The sequence below is a fragment of the Erythrolamprus reginae genome, chromosome 6 (assembly GCF_031021105.1).
Source record: "Erythrolamprus reginae isolate rEryReg1 chromosome 6, rEryReg1.hap1, whole genome shotgun sequence".
NCBI classification, from domain to species: domain Eukaryota; kingdom Metazoa; phylum Chordata; class Lepidosauria; order Squamata; family Dipsadidae; genus Erythrolamprus; species Erythrolamprus reginae.
In genome coordinates, this window is record NC_091955.1 from 96,754,127 (window position 1) to 96,774,025 (window position 19,899).

A 19,899-nucleotide genomic window follows, 5' to 3' on the forward strand; every position below is an offset into this window, starting at 1 on the left:
TTTTTTTGGGGGGAGGGGGGCAATTAAAAAAAATTCAACAATCCATACATTAATCCAGATACCTTTAGATGTTACAATATTGCAATGAATACATACTTATACATTTTAATCAATCATTCATATATTCTTTATATATAAGACAATTTATTCCAGGTATATTTTCCTAAAATGATATATTGCTTTTGAAAAAAAAGAAAAAAGAAATCTAATTTTGTTGTCTGGGATATCTAACAATAAATTTCAAACAACTTTCCCCCCAGATTAACTGCTATTAGCTTAATATACCAAGAGAGTTATTCTTTCTCATGCTTTTTAAATTTTAAGCTGTTGTATCTTTTTATTTTTGATGAATGTATTTTATTCTCCTTATATACACTGACAGTATATATACCAAAGACAAATTCCTTGTGTGTCCGATTACACTTGGCCAATAAAGATTTCTATTCTATTCTATATAAAAATTCTACACTATTCTATTCTTTCTTCCTTTCCTTCTTTCCTTCACTTTCTCCCTCCCTCTCCTTTATTCCTTCTCCTTTCTCTTTCTTTTCCCCTTCTTCCTCTCCACAAACCACCCTCCTTTCTAGCACTGATGATGTTACCAAGTTGGGTCATGGTTCAGAGGTCACCAAGGACCCCCGCAAAACACAGATCATCCCATTCACCCAGCAACACCTGACATGTGAATTAAAGTTTGTGCTTAAGAGGTAAAACAAATGAGCCTCCAGGGGCCTCTGTCTACTCACTGCCCCAGGGTGAATCCAATGAATTTGTTCCTACTTGTCTCCAGGAAATGTTCTATGTCTTTCTGTCTGTCAGAAGACAACAAGGCAGAGAAAGAGAGTGTGTGTGAGTGAGAGAAGGAGAGAGAGAAAGGAAGAGAGACACAGGCAGAGAGAGACAGAGAGAGAAAGAGAAAGGCAGAGAGAGAAAGAGATGATAGAGAAAGGAAGAAAGAGAGAGATAAACAAAGAGAAAGGCAAGGAGGCAGAGAGAGAGGATATACAGTATATGAGAAAGAAAGAGAAAGAGATGAGAGAGAAAGGCAGAGAGAAATATGGGAGAGAACGAGAGAGATAGAGAGAGAAAGAGAAAGAAAGAAAGGCAGAGGCACAGAGAGATGAGAGAGAGGGAAAGGCAGAGAGATGAGAAAGAAACAAAAGAAAGAGAAAGAGAGATGAGAGATAGAGAGAGAAAGAGAGAGAAGAAAACACAGAGAAAGAGGACAGAAATACACATTTTGAGAAAACTCTGCAGCCTCCTGCCAATTCTGGATTCACAGTTGCTTCTTCAGCCCCCTTGTGAGTGCAGGAAGGTCACCGCCAAACACAAGTGTTCATAGCCAGCCTTTGACTTACAAACCCTTCCTTTAGGGACTGATGGAACCCATTCCTCCTCTCCCCGCACATGCACACACCCCTGCACTGCCCCTCGGCATGCGCACAAACGCCCCCGCTCCCCTCGGCATGCGCATAGGCCTCACTGAAGCCTGGGACGGTGAAATAAACCGCCAAACCGGAAGTACGGAAAACGGACTTCCGGTTTGCCGTTGCACTCGGGAGCCTTCAGGAAGTTTGAACATTGTGCTGTTTTTTCACACACAGGAGGCTTGAAGCCTTTGGAGTGCGTAAAACAGCACAATTAACTAATTTAATTAAACTAATTAAATTACAGGGACCTACAGCCGCTCCAAGTCTTTGGAGAAGGGTGGCATACAAATCTAATAATTAATAATATTAATAGTAATAGTAATAATAATAATAATAATAATAATAATAATATAGTAATAATAGTAATATTTATTTTATTTATTTATTTATTAGATTTGTATGCCGCCCCTCTCTGTAGACTCGCTTAATAGTAATAATAGTAATAATAATAATAATACAGGGACACGATACCGGACTTTGGGGGCCCAGGGAAGGCCCTTTGGGAAGGAGACCTTATCCACCGGTGGGCACGGTTCCGGTCCAACTGGGACGGCAGTGCCCCTTTCCAAGAGGTCCAGTTCGCCTTCCAGCCCGCTCTCGAGGTCATCGGCCTCCTGTTCCTCCCCGACGGCCTCCTCGTTCTTGAAAGGGTCCCTCTCGTTGTAAATATCCAGGCTGTCCTGCTTCATCAAAGGCTGCAGTGGAGGAAGCAAAGAGAGGAACAATTTCATCTCATTTCATTTCATTTCTAAATACACTGCTCAAAAAAATAAAGGGAACACTCAAAATAACACATCCTAGATCTGAATGAATGAAATATTCTCATTGAATACAAAGTTGGATGTGCACAACAGCCTGTGAAATTGATTGTCAATCAGTGTTGCTTCCTAAGTGGACAGTTTGACTTCACAGATGTTTGATTTACTTGGAGTTATATTCTGTTGTTTAAGTGTTCCCTTTATTTTTTTGAGCAGTATATTTTTCTGAATATAAGATGCACCTTTCCCCTCTTAAAAGAGGCTGATAATTTGGGTGTGTCTTATACTCTGAATGTAGCTTTTTTCCAGCCCTAACCAGTTGCTAATGGTTTTCCCAGCTCTTACCTTGCAAGCTCTTTCATTGTTACTCTCTGCAAAGAATGTTTTCCAAGCCCTAAGTCTTTGCAGGGGTTTTTCCATTGTTCTACTTGCTCCAAATGTTTCTTTCCAGGTGCTAATGATGCTCCAACCTCTTACTGGCTTGCAAGTTCTTTCATTGTTACTCTCTGCAAATAATTTTTTAAAACTCTAATTTATTTTATCCCCTAGCCCATCTCCTGGTGATTGGCTCAAAGTCACCCTAAGGTGGGACTAGAACTCCCCATCTCCTGCTTTAAGCACTAGGCCAAACTGCACCTTGTGTATATGGAAAGAACGGGAGAGAAAAGACCGTCTTGACCACATAAAACTCCCAGGCCATGCAAGGGGAGACCCTTGGAGACATGCCCATTGCTGTTTTCAGAGTGGATTAAACCAGACCGAGTCTCAAATTTTTCCAAAATTTATTGATCGTCAATCATTCTTGTCCCATGCCTGCGAAGCGAGGAGGATGGGGAAGTGGACTTGTCAATCAAAAACAGGGGAGAAAGGAAGGGTTTTCTGCGTTTCTGACCCCCGTAGAAAGGCAAAACGTCTCCTACCCTTCGGCTCCGGTGTCCCCGTTTCTGCGCCGGTGGCTGCGGCTGTTCCCCCAACTCGGCGGTGTAGGCTGGCGGGGAGGCCGCCCGCATGTTGCGCATGACCAGGATGCTGTCTTCTGGCAAAGGGGGGCAGCCCCAGATCCCCCCGCTTCTTCCCCTTCATCGCTTGGAGGGCATCGAAGCCGCCCAGAGTGAACTGTAAGAGGGAGGCCGCCTCCATCAGGGGTCTGCAACCTTGGCAACTTCCCTTTCCTTCCTTTCCTCCTTTCCTTTTCTTTCCTTCCCTCCTTCCTTTCCTTTCCTCCTTTTCTTTTTCCTTTCCTCCCATCCTTCCTTCCCTTTCCTCCTTTCTTTTCTTTTCCTTCCCTCCTTTTCTTTTTCCTTTCCTCCCATCCTTCCTTCCCTTTCCTCCTTTCTTTTCTTTTCCTTCCCTCCCTCCTTCCTTCCCTTTCCTCCTTTTTCTTTTCCTTCCCTTCCTTCCCTTCCTTCCCCTTTCTCTTTTCTTTTCTCTTTTCCTTTCCTTCCCTCCTTCCTTTCCTTTCTCTTTACTTCCAGTCCCTTTCTTTTCTCTTTTCTTTCCTTTCTTTTCCTTCCCTCCTTCCTTTCCTTTCCTTTCCTTTGAGTCTCCATTTCCGTAGAGAGAATCTTTTCAGCTCAGGGCTGACCAGTGGGGTCTTTGGGAGGGGGGGGGGAGGGGGGGCTCTCTGAATTGGGCTGTCTTCTTGAAGACCTTTTAAGGCCCCACGAGGAAATATCATCAGTGCTGGAAAACCGTGGGTTTGGGTCACGGTTAAACTACTGCATTCCTATCTGTAGAAACCAGAAACCTAGAAGACTGACGGCAGAAAAAGACCTCCTGGTCCATTCAGTCTGCCCTTATACTATTTCCTGTATTTTATCTTAGGATGGATCTATGTTTATCCCAGGCATGTTTACATTCAATGACTGTGGATTGACCAACCACGTCTGCTGGAAGTTTGTTCCAAGCATCTGCTACTCTTTCAGTACAATATTTTCTCCTGTTGCTTCTGATCTTTCCCCCAACTCACCTCAGATTGTGTCCCCTTGTTCTTGGGTTCACTTTCCTATTAAAAACACTTCCCTCCTGAACCTTAATTAACCCTTTGACTTATTTAAATGTTTCAATCATGTCCCCCCTTTTCCTTCTGTCCTCCAGACTATACAGATGGAGTTCATGGAGTCTTTCCTGATAGGTTTTATGCTTAAGACCTTCCACCATTCTTGTAGCCCGTCTTTGGACCCCTTCAATTTTATCCATGTAGTGAAAACCCCACCCCCTTCTAGCACTGATGATGTCCCCGAGCTGGGTCATGAGACGTCTGCAAAAAAAACCCCAATCAAATTCAGAGAGCACACCGCCGTCTTTCTCTGCCTCCTCCTCCACAAGCCTCTCTCTTCATCTACCCCTGATGACAGTTCCCTTGCTGGGTCATGAGACGTCTGAGCTCCCCTTTTCCCACCGCAGAAAGAGAGAAGCAGCTTCTCACACACCACAAGGACCTTCCAGAGCAAGAGCAGGACTTTCTTCATGGGGAAATGGGGAGAATGCTCGCTGCAGAACTTGGTCACCATGCTGAACAGCAGGAGCGCAAACGGTTCTTCGCTGTGGATCGGGTAGCCTGCCGGAAAAAGTTTGAAAAGTCCTTATATTTTTCCTTTGCTAAATATTTTATATAATTCTAATCTTATTTTTCTACTTACCTTTCTACAAATACGTCTTTCACTATTCTTACTAACATTTATTATCCTTATAGGTTTTAATTAACATGATATGATAGATAAATGAATTATTGATAGTAATAAGATACAAATGTGAATATTGAATTTTTGTTACATTTTGTTACAGATATTCTGAAATATATTATCATGTAATAAATACCCTTACCCTTTTTGAATCTATGTACCCCCCGTTCCCCTCCCCCATATACCCTTTATTAATTAATAAACTTTATTTTTTTAAAAAAAATGGAGGGGGTAAGAGAAGCTAAGAGTTGTGGGTGTCATCGGCAGCCGGGCAAAACACAGCTTTCTGTCTACATTAAGAGCACCTACAAGTTAAAAAAATAAATTAAACAGGATTTTTGGCGGTGTGTCCACTGTCCAACAAAGGAGAGTGAATTGATCCCTAATTATTGCAAGTGGGCATCGGAGGTTGCAAAGGGTTAAGAACAAAGAGTGAATGAGTGAGAGAGAGAGAGAGAGAAGGAGAGAGAGAAAGAGAGAAAATACTGACAAGGGAGAGGAGAGACAGAAGAGAGAGAGAGAGAAAGACAGAAGAGAAAGAGACAGAAGAGAGAGGGAAGGGAGGAGAGAAGAAAGAGAGAGAAGAGAAGGAAGAGAGGACAGAGGAGAGAGAGAAGAGAAAGAGAGAGAAGAGAGAGAAGAGAAAAAGAAGAGAAGAGAGGACAGAGAAAAGAGAGATGAGAGAGAGAAGAGAGAGAAAGAGAGAAAAGAGAGATGAGAGAGGGAAGAGAGAGAAAGACAGAAAGGAAAGAAGAAAAGAGAGAAAAAGAGAGAAGGAAGAGAAGGAAGAGAGGACAGGGAAGAAAGAGAGAGAAAGAGAGAAAAGAGAGAAGGGAGAGGAGAGAGAGGAGAGAAAAAAAGAGAGAAGAGAAAGAGGAGAGAGAAGCATATATATTACAGTATTTGAAAATAAATTCTATGCTGGACCAGACCTGCCGTCTTTTCGTTGTAATTCCAGAGGCACGGTGTGTTTGTGTGTGTGAGTATTTGTTTTGTGTAGTTGCCGTAACCTACTCAGCTCAGCCCTGAACATCTCTCGGGACGCCGTCCACTTCGGAGGGTCAGTCTCCATTTCCACTCGGACATTCTCCACCATCAGGTACATAACACTCAAAATCACCCTGGAAATGAAACCCCCCAAATAAGTTGCTATTAGTCCTCGACTTACGGACGTTTTGTTTAGTGTATAAATTTTATTTTCTCCACCATAAAATAAAACAATATATAGTTACAAACACAACAACATTGCTTAAAATCAATCATATGTAAACTTTTATTTTCTTATTAGTCACTCAATGGAGGCTCTAACAGACTTACAACCGTTTCGTTTAGCGACCATTCAAACTTAGGACCGGTTTATTTTTCTACACTTATGACCGTTGTAGAAGTCCCTTGTCATGTAATCAAAATTATCCCACTTGGGAACCGACTTACACTTACAACGGTTGCAGTCATGGGATCCCCTTTGACTCACACTTACAACGATCCCCAAATTGACTCACACTTACAACTGTTGCAGTCATGGGATCCCCTTTGACTCACACTTACAACGATCCCCAAATTGACTCACTCTTACAACGGTTGCAGTCATGGGATCCCTTTGGCGACTTTCTCACAAGCAAAGTCGGATCTGTGTTACTAACTGAATAGCACTGATTCACTTAACAACCATGGCAAGAAGTCATTATCAAATGGGGCAAGAAACAGCCTCGCTTAGCAACAGAACCGGTCATATACATCAAGGACTGCCTGGTCATATTATTGCAAAATTTTACTGCGTATCGCTCAGCAACTGCTTTGCTCAGCAACAGAGATTTTGGGGTTGGGGAGAACTCCACCGTCGTCGTAAGTCGGGGACTCACCTGAGTTCGGTGCTGTCCGCTAGAGAGATCGCCGGCTTCCTCAGGGCGCTGCTACGGGCCTCGGTGTTGCTAAAAAAATGGGAAAACGGTCAAAAGTTGTGGGTCTCTTTTCTTATAGTGCAAAGAAATATATGAGGTGAGCCTGCTGCGTATAGATGACCTCTAGGAGCCAAACACGAGAAGGGAATCTCTTTGGGATTGGGCTCCAGCCTTAGCCAACAGAAACAACAATTTAAAAATGTGGGTTTATTTTCCTGTTCTTGGGGCCTTCATGAGATCTAGCGATATGCATAAAGCATTTCTTGCAAGGTTGCAGGGAGATGCGTGGTCTCCTTTCGCATCACCTTTGCGTGCAACAAATCAGTACTTAGAGGTTAGAAAAATTGCCTTTTTTATTTATTTGAGCATCTCCCTCAATCAGTCCATTCATGCCAGTGAACGGATGCCAAAACTTTTACTGCATGACTTGTTTTATGGGTGTGGCTTGATGGTCATGTGCCCAGGTGGGAGTGGCTTGACAATCATGTGACCGGGGTGTGTGGCTTGATGGTCATGTGACTGGGTGGGAGTGGTTTATCAACCATTGGCCGTGCGTTCTCCAGCCTCCATGTTTCTTATGAAATACAAGCTTGAAAGAAAAATAAATTCAGCAGCGGCTTGCGCAAGAAGACGAGTCTACTTTTGCACCTGTCGCCCGAACATCACTTACGCCACTTCCATGTTCAGCAGTTCCAAAAAGGCTGTGAAGGTCCCCATTTGGTACAGCAAGAAGCTGTTGTGTCGCGCCCAGGAGAGGACCTCCGCTTCGGTGTCGCACTCGCCAAAGACGCCTGAAAAAGCCCACGCGGGCGAGAAAAGGAAAGGGGGGAGAGTGAAAATCCCACCTAGTTTTTTTGCAGTGTTTCCCGACCTTCAATATTGACCCAAACAGTACAACTGTAAACAAGTGTAAATTGTTTTTTAATATTAGATTTGTAGGTGTTGTATTCTGGTTGTGAGTCACTCCGAGTTCTCCAAGAGGGGCGGCATACAAATCTAATAAATGACTCTTTCCCCCTAGGCCTTTACAATTTTATGCATGGTATGTCTGTATGTATGTTTGGTTTTATAATAAGGGTTTTTAACTGTTTTAATATTGGATTGTTATACGCTGTTTTTATTACTGTTGTTAGCCGCCCCATGTCTACTGAGAGGGGCGGCATACAAATCCAATAAATAAATGAATGAATGAATGAATGAATGAATGAATGAATGAATAAATAAATACATAAATAAATTATTATTGTTATTTATTAATCAGCATTTAGTAGTAACAGGTAAACCAAAAAAAACCCTACACCAAACACCCCCCCAAAACCCCCCACACTCATAGTAAGAACCCCTCAAATGAGGAAAAGTAAATCAATCACAAGTTTCAGACCTGTAAAACTCTTTGGGTCAAACAGACCCGAAACAGTACACATGTATAATTACCTTTTTCTGAAAAAAATAAAAATAAAATTTTAATTTCATGTAAATTTAAAATGTTAATTTTAATAATTTAAATAAATTTTAAATTTTTCATTTGTTTTTGATCAAGCATGCTCACATATAGTTTACTAATGCAATAGGTATTCAAAAAAAATACTTACAGTAGTTCAAAATCAACAGTTTTTTAGTCCAAGTCAAATAGACCCAGGAACAGTACAAGTGTTAGTAATTGTGCCCAGCAAAAACTAAGCAACAACCCCCCCCCCCCCCCCCCAAAAAAAAACACTCATAGAAAGAACCCCTCAAATGAGAAAAAATCATGTAATTTCAAGTTTCAGATATGCAGGGAAAATTTTTTACAGGGTCTCAAATTTTGTTTTGGGTCAAATAGACCCAAAGAGATCAGAAGGATTAAGATGATTGACTACCACAATTCTCCCCATTTATAGTGAACCGTGATGAAGAGGAGGCAAAATGAAAAATCTTAAATACAAAAAGGGTGGAAGGTCTTAAGCATAAAACTTATCAGGAAAGACTTCATGAACTCAATTTGTCTTGATTGAAACATCATTTAAATATGTTTTAAATAGGGACACAATCTGAAGTTAGTTGGGGGAAAGATCAAAGGCAACATGAGAAAAAATTATTTTACTGAAAGAGTAGTAGATCCTTGGAACAAACTTCCAGCAGACGTGGTTGGTAAATCCACAGTAACTGAATTTAAACATGCCTGGGATAAACATATATCCATTGTAAGATAAAATACAGGAAATAGTATAAGGGCAGACTAGATGGACCATGAGGTCTTTTTCTGCCGTCAGTCTTCTATGTTTCTATGTTAATGGGTTAAATAAGGTCCAGGAGGGAAGTGTTTTTAATAGGAAAGTGAACACAAGAACAAGGGGGCACAATCTGAGGTCAGTTGGGGGAAAGATAAAAAACAACATGAGAAAATATTATTTTAACTGAAAGAGTAGTAGATGCTTGGAACAAAGTTCCAGCAGACGTGGTTGGTCAATCCACAGTCACTGAATTGAAACATGCCTGGGATAAACATATATCCATCCTAAGATAAAATACAGGAAATAGTATAAGGGCAGACTAGATGGACCATGATGGACACAAGAACAAGGGGACACAATCTGAGGTTAGTTGGGGGAAAGATCGGAAGCAACGTTAGAAAATATTATTTGACTGAAAGAGTCATAGATGCTTGGAACAAACTTCCAGCAGACGTGGTTGGTAAATCCACAGCAACTTAATTGAAACATGCCTGGGATAAACATAGATCCATCCTAAGATGAAATACAGGAAATAGTATAAGGGCAGACTAGATGGACCATGAGGTCTTTTTTCTGCTGTCAATCTTCTAGGTTTCTCTGTTTTTATTTCAGCCTTACAATATAACAGAATGAACTATTCTTTAATTTAATTTAATTTAATTGTTGTGTGGAAAATAGGAGGAGGAAGTAGGATTTGTTGGTCACCTTGAGTTATTTGTGAGAATAATCAAGGCAGGATGCAAATTAATGAATTAATCCAACCACCAATCAAGACCCAATTGGGCCCTGGCCACCTTGTGTCCGTTACCTTGTGCCAAATAGAGAACGGCCCGAGCGACTTTCAGCCTTTGGTCCCTGCTGACCACTTCCAGCCCGTCCAGGAGCCGCATCACGTAAGTCTTCTGCTGGGTCAGGTCCAACTCCGGCCACCGCTGGCCCTTGGCTGCAGGAAAGGAACGGCCCTTTTGTTGAGTTCACCCATTGAAAGGAGAAAAAGTGGGTTTTCGTGCCATGCAAGGCATGTCGGAAAAGAGGAGGAGGCCGGAGAGAGAGAAAGCAGCTGAGGGACGACACCAAAGGGGCCTCCGATGAAAAAGGCCTCCGGAAGAGCAAGGAACCAGAACCTTCTATCATCCTCCGTGGTTGAAATGATGAAAGAGGAAGAGGGTTGAAGGAGGAAGAAAGGAGAAGGAAGGAAGGAAGGAAGGAAGGAAAAAGGAAGGAAAGAAAGAAAGAAAGAGGAAAAAGTAGATGGGAGACGAGAGAGGGAAGGAAGGAGGGAGAGAAGATGAATCTGCAGGATGTCCCAATCCCATCAGTGCAACTCTGGGCCCCTCAGAGATAAAAAATACCACCCCCAGAGAGAGAGAGAGACGGGGGGCAACGTACCTTGAACCCGGAAGTTTTCCTCAAAGCATGTCCTGTTGAGGGCAAATTCGGGTCCCTCGGTGTAACTGTAGAGTTCTGTTCAAGAAAGACTTAGATTGTTCTTCCTATGCCCCCCTTGCCTCCGTGCCACCCCACAGCAGCCCCCTCAGCCAAGACCTAGCAAGGTGGCAGCCATAAAACTCTTAGGCCCTGGATTCGAATCCCGCCTCCTTCCCAACCCCCCCGGGGGGCTTCCTTCATTAAACGAATATCTCACACAGGGACTAAAGCCGACAGGACGTCCTTCTGGACTTTCCTTACCTGCCAGTTCGGCTGCGTGGCTGTCAGCATCTCCGTACTCAAAATCCAGGTTGGGACAATCCATGGATCCCTGCGGGAGAAGGTCCCTCTCGAGTGAGTGAGTTCACCAGGGAGTAGCCCGAATCTCGATTTCTGTGCCACCGGCTAGGGCAGGGCAGGGGCTTCCAAAGGGGGCCACGTGAAGACTTTACAGAATAAAAGAGTTGGAAGGGACCTTGGAGGTCCACGCTGGCTGAGAAATTCTGGGAGTTGAAGTCCACCAGGCTTAAAGTGGCCGAGGTTGGAGACCCCTAGGCAGGAAACCCTACTTCTCACCCTTTCTAATGCCGCGACCCCTTCATATAGCTCTTCATGTTGTGGTGAGCCCCAACCATAAGTCGAGCGCCAATTCTCCCCACAGTCCTTGAAGCCGATTGGCAGAAAGGTCAGAGGGAGACATCCCACTGTCAATGCCTGATTGGTCGGATTGTAAAAATTCGTTCCAAGGCGCCAGAATAGCAGCTTTAGTTCCTAACACAAGGGAAATTTGTCTTTTCCTGTGGCCTTAGGCGACCCCTGTGAAACGGACGTTGGACCTCCAAAGGGGTCCTGACCCCCAGGTTGAAAACTACTGCCTTACTTAGGCTTATGGACTTCAACTCCCAGGATCCCCCCACCAGCCATGTCTTAAAGTGGCCACATTCGGATCCCTGTGCTGGGGGGGGGGGGGGAAGCAGAAACCCAGAGAATATTTCAGACCCAATCATGGAGGAGGAACCACATTTTGAGGGATCTAATCCACGATTTCACCTTTTAGGCAGCAACCCCCCAGCCACAGCTGTAGCAATAGCATTCAGGCTTATCTACCGCTTCCTTACAGCCTCCTCTCAGAGGTTTACAGAATCAGCCCCTTGCCCCCAACAATCTGGGTCCCCATTTGACCCATCAAAGAAGGAAGGGAGGGAGGGAGGGAGGAAGGAAGGAAAAAAGAAGGAGGGAAGGAAGGGAAGGAAGGGAAGGAGGGAGGAATAGCAATAGCCTTTAGACTTCTATACCGCTTCACAATGCTTTTCCAGACCTCTCTAAGCGGTTTACAGAATCAGCCTCCTGCCCCCAACAATCTGGGTCCTTATTTGACCCATCAAAGAAGGAAGGGAGGGAGGGAGGGAGGGAGGAAAAAAGAAGGAAGGAAAAAAGAAGGAAGGAAGGAAGGAAGGGAAGGAGGGAGGGAGGAATAGCAATAGCCTTTAGACTTCTATACCGCTTCACAATGCTTTTCCAGACCTCTCTAAGCGGTTTACAGAATCAGTCTCCTGCCCCCAACAATCTGGGTCCTTATTTGACCCATCAAAGAAGGAAGGGAGGGAGGGAGGGAGGGAGGAAAAAAGAAGGAAGGAAAAAAGAAGGAGGGAAGGAAGGAAGGGAAGGAGGGAGGAATAGCAATAGCCTTTAGACTTCTATACCGCTTCACAATGCTTTTCCAGACCTCTCTAAGCGGTTTACAGAATCAGCCTCCTGCCCCCAACAATCTGGGTCCTTATTTGACCCACCTTGGGAAGATGAAAGACTGAGTCAACCTGGAGCCGGTGGTGAGATTTGAACTGCCAAACTGCTGGCAGCCGGCGATCAGAAGAAGTAGCTGCAGTGCTGCACTCTAACCACTGCGCCACCGAGGCTCTTACAGGACGGCTCTCGCGTACAAGCATAATGGGACCCAGTCATAACTCAGAACGGTCGTCCACCTTGTAAGTCACGTGGCCGGTCTGATTATTTTATCATCCTTTGTGCGGCAAATCCTTAAGTAAATGCGTCAGTCAAGAGGTGAATATCATTGAGTGGACCAACAAGAGTTTTGAGGAAAGCTGGAGGTAACTGCCAACAGCCATAAAAGTGGTCCAGTTCCCAAGAGTCAGTACTCTGGTCAAGCGATTGTGTGTGTGTATGAGAGAGAGAGAGAGAGAGAGAGAGAAGTGCAGGGAGAGACGACAGAGACAAAAGAGAGGAGAAATGAGTGAGAGACAAGAAAATGAAAGGAGAGAGACACTGACACACAGAGAGAGTAGAAAACAGAAAGAAGAGGAAGGAAGAGAGAGAGAGAAGAGAGGAAAGAGAAAGGGGAGAGACAAGAGTGATGGAGAGAGAAGAGAGAGAAGAGGAAGGGAGAGAGAGAGACAAAAGGGAGGGAAGAGAAAGCAGAGAGGAATGAGAGACAAGAAAGAGAGGAGAGACAAGAGGAAGAGAGAGACAAAAGGGAGGAAAGAGAGAGGAGCGATGAGTGAGAGACAAAAAAAGAGAGGGGAGAGACGAGAGAAGAGAGAGGGAGAGAGACAAGAAAGAGGAGACAAGGGAGTGACAGAGAGTGAGAAGAGGAAGAGAGGAAGAGAGAAAAGGAAGGAAAGAGAAAGGAGAGAGGAGTGAGAAACAAGAGGAGAGGCAAGAGAGTGATAGAGAGAGAAGAGTGAGAAGAGACAAAAAGGAGAGGAGAGAGGAGTGAGAAACAAGAGAGTGACGGAGAAGGGGGAGAGAGGAGTGAGAGAGAAGAGAGTGAGAAGCGAGAGATGAGAGAGGAAAGAGAGATGAGTGAAACAAGAAAAAGAGAGGAGAGACGAGAAAGAGAGGAGAGAGAGAGACAAGAAAGAGGGAAGAGGAAAGAGAGAGAGAGAAGAAAGGGGAGGGGGGGAGAGACCATTGCAACTTCCAATCCAGAACTTACTCCAAGCCGAGCCTGCTCTCAACATGATGTTCCAAATCAACTCAACATCTGGGACTTGACTTTGAGGAGGACAAAGCCGAGATCCAGGAACCTCGGAGGCCTCTAATCTCTTCTCTTCCTTCCAGCTGAGGAGTCAATGGCTGAAGCCCAGCGGGCCAGGAAATGTTCAAAGCCCACGGTGGATTCGAACTCCTGCCTGGCATTATGTTGCCCGCCTCCAGACCTGGCCGGGGCTGCCAAATCCGGAGTTCCCACCCAAACCCGGTGGGAGGGAAAGCAGCCGTTACGAAACCAACAGCTTGAGTCCACGAAGTCATTCACAGAGTTGGAAGGGCATCTAGAGGTCGTCTAATCCAGTGTTTCCCAACCTTGGCAACTTGAAGAGATCTGGACTTCAACTCCCAGAACTCCCCAGCCAGCATTCGGTAGCTGGGGAATTCTGGGAGTTGAAGTCCAAATATCTTCAGGTTGCCAAGGTTGGGAAACACTGGTCTAATCCAAGCAGGGGACCCTACCTCAGCCTCTACCTAGGATCGAACTCACCACCTCCCAACTGTGAGCAAGAGCTCCACCTCCAGGCCGCAGCTTATCCTACAATTCTTACAATTATTCTAAAGCTTCTGGTGTTGGCACCTCCAACACCCAGTTCCTGTTCTAAACCAGTGTTTCCCAACCTTGGCCACTTGAAGATATCTGGACTTCAACTCCCAGAATTCTGGGAATTGAAGTCCAGATATCTTCAAGTGGTCACAGTTGGGAAACACTGTTCTAAAGGACAGTTTCTCCAACCTTGGCCACTTTAAGACTTGGGGACTTCAAATCCCAGAATTCTTTCTAAGAGAGAGAGAGAAAGAGAGAGAGAGAGAGATAAAATAAAGAAGGGGAATAAAGGAAAGGAAGGGGAGGAAGGAGAAAGAAAGTAGGGGAGAGAAAGGGAAGAAAGGAAAAGAGGTGGGAAGGAAGGTAGGAAGGAAGGGGGGAAGGGAAGAAAGGAAAGAAGGAAGGAAGGAAGGTGGATAGGAAAGGAGAAAGGAAGGAAAGAAAAGGAGGAAGGAAGAAGAAAAAAGGAAAAGAGAGAGAAAGAAAGAAAGAAAGAAAGAAAGGTGGGGAGAAGGAAAGGAAGGAGAATTCTGGGATAAAACGTAGGAAGAATGCCGGGCAGGAACCAGGCCTGGCTCGTTGGATGAGACGAAGGACCAGGGGAGACCTGAGAGCAGCCTTCCAACGTCTCTGGGGCTGCCACAAAGAAGGTCAGAAATGGTGGGGAGGGGGTTTCTCCTGCTTGGGTGGGGGCTTGGACTAGATGGCCTACAAGGTCCCTCCCCTCTCTCCTCTGTCCATTCCTTTCCTTCCCTTTTTTCTTTCTTCCTTTCCCCCTTTCCTTCCCCTTCTCTCCTCTTCCCCAGTCCTCTCCTCCTTTCCTCTCTTCTCTCCTTTCCTTGCTGTCTCCCTCCCTCCTTCCCTTTAACTCACTCAAGTTCTGCCCTCCCCAACAGTCCCACTTTCTCCCGTGCTCCCCCCCCCGGGAAATCCATGCCCCCCCCCATCTGTCCTTGAAGAAGAAGGCTATCTTAGGAGACCCCCCACTCCCAAAAGAATTGCCTGGCTGCAATGCCCAGAAGGGTCACCGGGAGGCAGCAGAGATGCAGCCCTGGACCACAGCTGCTCCTGGACCCATAGACCTTCTCTAGGGCTGGGCCCCCTCCCTTGCCCCAATCCTCCCTCCCCCTTGGGAAAATCCTGGGGGAAAAGTGAATTTCTCAGTGGGGGTGGGGGGTCTTTTCCTGCCCTTCTTTCGTGCGCCAGCTGTGGGGGGGGCAGGTCCGATCCTGGCATCAGAAGAGAGGGGGACTCCCCCTATGCTGCCCCAGAGGCCCTCCCACCGGAACCCCCCCCTACAACGCTTTCAATTTAGGGGGAAAAGGGGGGGGGGTCCAGGAGGGGCTGCAGTGGAGCAGAAACGCTGGGGAGAAGCTGCAGCAAAGCCCCCCCTCACCTTCCCAGCCTCCCCCCCTCGCCTTCCACTACTCACCCTGAGTTGGCTGCAGGGGGGGACAAGCAAAGCCCACCCCTCATTTTTCTAGTCTCCCCACTACTCAGAGTGGGCTGAAAAGGGAGGAGAGGAAAGCCCCCTCCCCATCTTTCTAGCCCCCCCTCGCCTTCCCCTACTCACCCTGAGTGGGCTGCAGAGGGGGGAAGGTCAGCAAAGCCCCCTCCTCACCTTCCCAGTCGCCCCTTTCCACCCTGCAGCTCAGCCCTGAGTGGACTGCAGAGGTGGGGGGGGGCAACAAAGCCCCCTCCACATCTTTCTAGCCCCCCCTTCCACCTACTCCTGGTGAATTGGCTGCAGGGGGGGTCAGCAAAGCAGTTCACCCTGCAGTTCAGCCCTGAGTGGGCTGCAAAGGGGGGGAAGAGTGAAGCCCCCTCCTCACCTTTCCAGTCCCCCCTTCCACTTACTCATCATGAATTGGCTGCGGGGGTGTCAGCAAAGCCCCCTCCTCACTTTCTAGCCCCCCCTCGCCTTCCCCTACTCACCCTGAGTGGGCTGCAGAGGGGGCGGGAGACCCTTCCCCTGCTCCGCATCCAGACATTTCCAGCAGCCCCCCGACCCCTCAGAGTGGGAAGGGGGGGCCGTGGCTCCCCTGCAGCTGACCAATGAGGAGGGGGCTTTGCATAGCCGGAGGGGCAAACGGTCCTCTCCCCGGGCATTGCGGGCCGCCCCCTCCCCTGCACGAGCCCCCCTTTGCAAGACCCCCCACCATCATTTCTGCTCCCCCCCCCCCAAGAAGGCGGGTTTTTTCCCCTCCCGGCGCCCCCAGACCCCCAATTGCCCCCCCCGCCCACCTCGGACCCCCACCTCGGCTTCCCTCCGCGCGCCGGCCAGCAGCCCCCGGCCCGGGACTCCGCCGCCCGCCTCCATCCGCCCGGCTGCCCGAGCCACGTGGGGGCAGCGCGGCGCTTTCCCAGCCCCGGTCCCGTCCCCGCCCACCTCGCGCGCCACGCCCCTCCCGGCCCCCATTGGCCCGCCCGGCGCCGGTAGGCGGGCCCCGGCGCGCACACCCCCCGGCGGCGATTGGTCGAGCCCGGGAAGGGAGACCCCGCCCCCTGTGGGAGAGCTGTAACCGGGGCAGGTGGAGAAAAGGGGCGGGACCAGGGCGCCTCTGAGCGTGTGCAGAGTGCGGGGGTGTGTGTTTATATGTGTATGTGTGTGTAATATATATACACTGCTCAAAAAAAATAAAAGATCTGAATGAATGAAATGGTCTCATTGAATATTCCATTTGCACAACCGCCTGTGAAATTGACTGTCAATCAGTGTTGATTCCTAAGTGGACAGTTTGGATTTTGAAGTTTGATTGGAGTTATATTGTGCTGTTTAAGTGTTCTATTTTTTTTTTGAGCAGTGTATACACACACACACACACACACTATTCTAATCTATTCTTTTCTAATCTATTCTAATCTATTCTATCTGGTGATTTAGCCAAGAGGGTTGGGCGCTGGGTGTTTTCTGACACTCAGGATAATCCAAGAAGTTTTAATAACCTTTCTCCACAGTTCAGTGTGGATTTGACAAGATGTTACTGGCATTCTTGTGATTACAGAGTCATTATCGCTTGTCTAACACAATCACTCAGACAGAAATATTGAAAGTGTCTTTTAGTTTAATCCGTCTCCAACTTTCCACAAAGTTCTTTTATGGAGAATCGATGGCACAAATTTTATATATTTCCTCAGTTTTCAAACCTCGTTTCTTTAATTATTATTTTTTGCGTAGGAAGCTTTTTCTCGCTTTCTCGCTCGGCTGGTGTTTTAGAGTTTCCTTTCCTCCTTGCCAATAGCGTTGCGTTCAAAACAACAAAACGTTATTACAACTGTTTCGACTTCAGGGACGACGATCCCTGCATGACAATTCCAGGTCGATTAAGAAAACTCCAAGCGAGCGAAAGGAATGTAGAGGGTTCAAAAATGCAGAAGGGTTTTTTTGGAAATTACAGGGCCCAAATATTATGCAGCATTGTTCCAATTTGGCCCTCCGATCTATGTCGCGGGGGAAAAGTGGCTAGCATAAACTGAGTTACAGACAAACCCCCATTGATGAGGATCTGTTCATTTACAGCCAAAAATTGCCGTACAATCTCCCCCTCTTTTACCTTTAATCCCCAATGAGACTACTTTACAAGCTCAATTTTCTTCATCTTCTCTCTTAGTGGCCCCCTTTTCCCAATGACGGTGCAGCTCCACCAGTGGGACTTCGCAGGATAGCAAATAGCACGTAGACTTATATACCCCTCCGCGGTGTTTTTTTACAGCCTCCTCTAAGTGGTTTACAGAGTCAACTTCTTGCCCCCAAACCATCTGGGTCCACATTTTACCCACGGCCTCGGAAGGACGAAAAGCCAAGTCGACTTTGAGCTGGTCAGAATCGAACTGCAGAACAGTCGGGAGTTGACACAATTATCTGCAATACTGCATTTCAACCACTGTGTCACCACGGATGTTATTTCCTCTGCCCATATTCCACCAGCGCCTTTGACCCGAGACTCCGGCTGGCGGTCCCCTCTTTCCGACACCAGTTGTCACCAAAAGGGTGCCCTCCCATCCCAGTTCAGTCCACGACCCCATTATTACACATGTTGTTTGCAAAACTGGCTGAAGCGCGCTGGAGATGCGCGCACAGTTCAATTTTCGCTCCCGGTAGGATGGTGTCAACCATACGCAGAAGCAAAAATATTGCTGGCCCCCATCGCAGCAGCGTTCCTGCCCTGAGCATTCAGGTAGCGCATGACAGCACGCACTTCGCCCTTGGAGGGAAATGGAATGAGGAGGCTCCTCTCTAACCTTCCTCCGCCAGCCGATGATCTCCTGACCTCTGGCACTGCTCGGTCTCTTCCGCTGGCTTCCCGCTACACGATAGGAATACCAAGTTCCCCCGCGGACATTCCCCGCGAGAGCTACGGGCCTTGTAACTTTACGGATAACCCTCGTACCTGGCCCAGAAGGTATATTAATATTAGATTTGTTTACATTTGTTTACATTAATATTAGATTTGTTTACATTGTCTTTTTTATTGCTGTTAGCCGCCCCGAGTCTTTGGAGAGGGGCGGCATACAAATCTAATAAATACAAATACAAATATATACAAATGATGGAGGAATTGGGCCAAATGATGCCCGCAGAATGACGTTGGCAAGATTTATGCTTTGGGAAGATGAGGGTCATTTATCCTGAGCAGCTAAATTAAAGACAGTTTTACTGATAGAAGAGAATATTGGTAGCTCAGGGTTCAAATTGTGGGGTCTTTGCTGCCTGGGGAGGCAGACGTTTCATGACCCAAGTGGGGAACATCATCAGTGCTAGAGGGGAGTGAGTTTTTGCGGAGAGGAAGAGGAGGGTCGTGGGATCCTTGACCCTCTCTTGAGCTTGGCGGTTTTTCTTACAGACGTTTCGTGAGCCAAGTCGGTCACATGATCAGTGTAAGAAGGGAGTAGGTGAGAACAGGGAGGAAGAGGAGGAAGGCTGGGTTGCCCTTCATGCACTCCCTGAATTGGATTCTCTCCTTGCAGATATTTCAGGAGCAATGGGCAACCCTCTCATCTGTGCTTAGAGCTCTGCCAACCCTGGTGATGTTACCTAGTTGGGTCATAAGACGTCTGCAAGAAACCCGCCAATCTCAAGAGAGCACCAAGGACCCCACGTTCCTCTTCCTCCTCCTCCTCCACTCCACAAACCCTTCTCCCTAAACCTTACTCCTTTCAACCCTGATGATGTTACCTAGTTGGGTCATGAGATGTTTGCACCGCCCAGGACAACTACATTCCTCTTCCTCCTCCATTGCACAGCCATCCTTCCGAGCACTGATGATGTTAGTTAGTTGGGTCTCAAAACGCCTGAAAGAAAACAACCCCGTTCCCAGAGTGCCCAGAACCCTACAGTCGTTGTCATCCTCCTCCTCTTCCACTCCACAAACCCTACTTAGCCTTCTGGCACTGATGATGCTACCTGGTTGGATCGCGAGACGACCCACCAAGCATCCAGCTCCCTACAAACAGCTTTCTCCTGGTGGCGTGTTTTCGAGAGGATGCGCGAGGCCGAGGAAGTGACGAGTTCAGGCAGCTTTGGGTTAGCCCACTTTGACCCACCGCAATCCACTGGGTTAAACCTCAAGAAGGAGAGAATGGAACTGGAAAAGGTGCAAAAAAGGGCAACAAGAATGGTCAAGGAAATGGAGCCCCTCCCTTACGAAACCAGGTTGCAAGGCCTTGGTCTCTTCAGCTTTGAAAGACGGCGTTTAAGGGGTGACTTGATCGAAGGGTATAAAATCATCAGACCAGAATATCTCAGGGACCGCCTTCTGCTGCACAAATCCCAGCGACCACTTAGGTCCCACAGAGTTGGCCTTCTCCAGGTCCCGTCGACTAAACAATGTCGGCTGGTGAGACCCAGGGGAAGAGCCTTCTCTGTGGCGGCCCCGGCCCTCTGGAATCAGCTCCCCCAGAGATTAGGATTGCCCCCACCCTCCTCGCCTTT

The 19,899-nt window shown here is 46.9% G+C and overlaps 1 protein-coding gene across 1 annotated transcript in view; it reads right to left on the minus strand.

The window, feature by feature from the left end:
• The window catches only part of STRIP2 (striatin interacting protein 2), a 29,240-nt gene extending 12,939 nt beyond the window's left edge, over positions 1–16,301 (minus strand). The window contains 12 exon segments of the mRNA XM_070754914.1: positions 747–812; positions 1,902–2,125; positions 3,109–3,225; positions 3,227–3,304; positions 4,621–4,748; positions 5,887–5,993; positions 6,735–6,803; positions 7,444–7,564; positions 9,795–9,929; positions 10,376–10,450; positions 10,676–10,745; positions 16,225–16,301. Coding sequence (XP_070611015.1) covers positions 747–812; positions 1,902–2,125; positions 3,109–3,225; positions 3,227–3,304; positions 4,621–4,748; positions 5,887–5,993; positions 6,735–6,803; positions 7,444–7,564; positions 9,795–9,929; positions 10,376–10,450; positions 10,676–10,745; positions 16,225–16,287 — 1,253 coding nt within the window. The 5' untranslated portion in view covers positions 16,288–16,301.
• Positions 16,302–19,899: the final 3,598 nt, after the last annotated feature.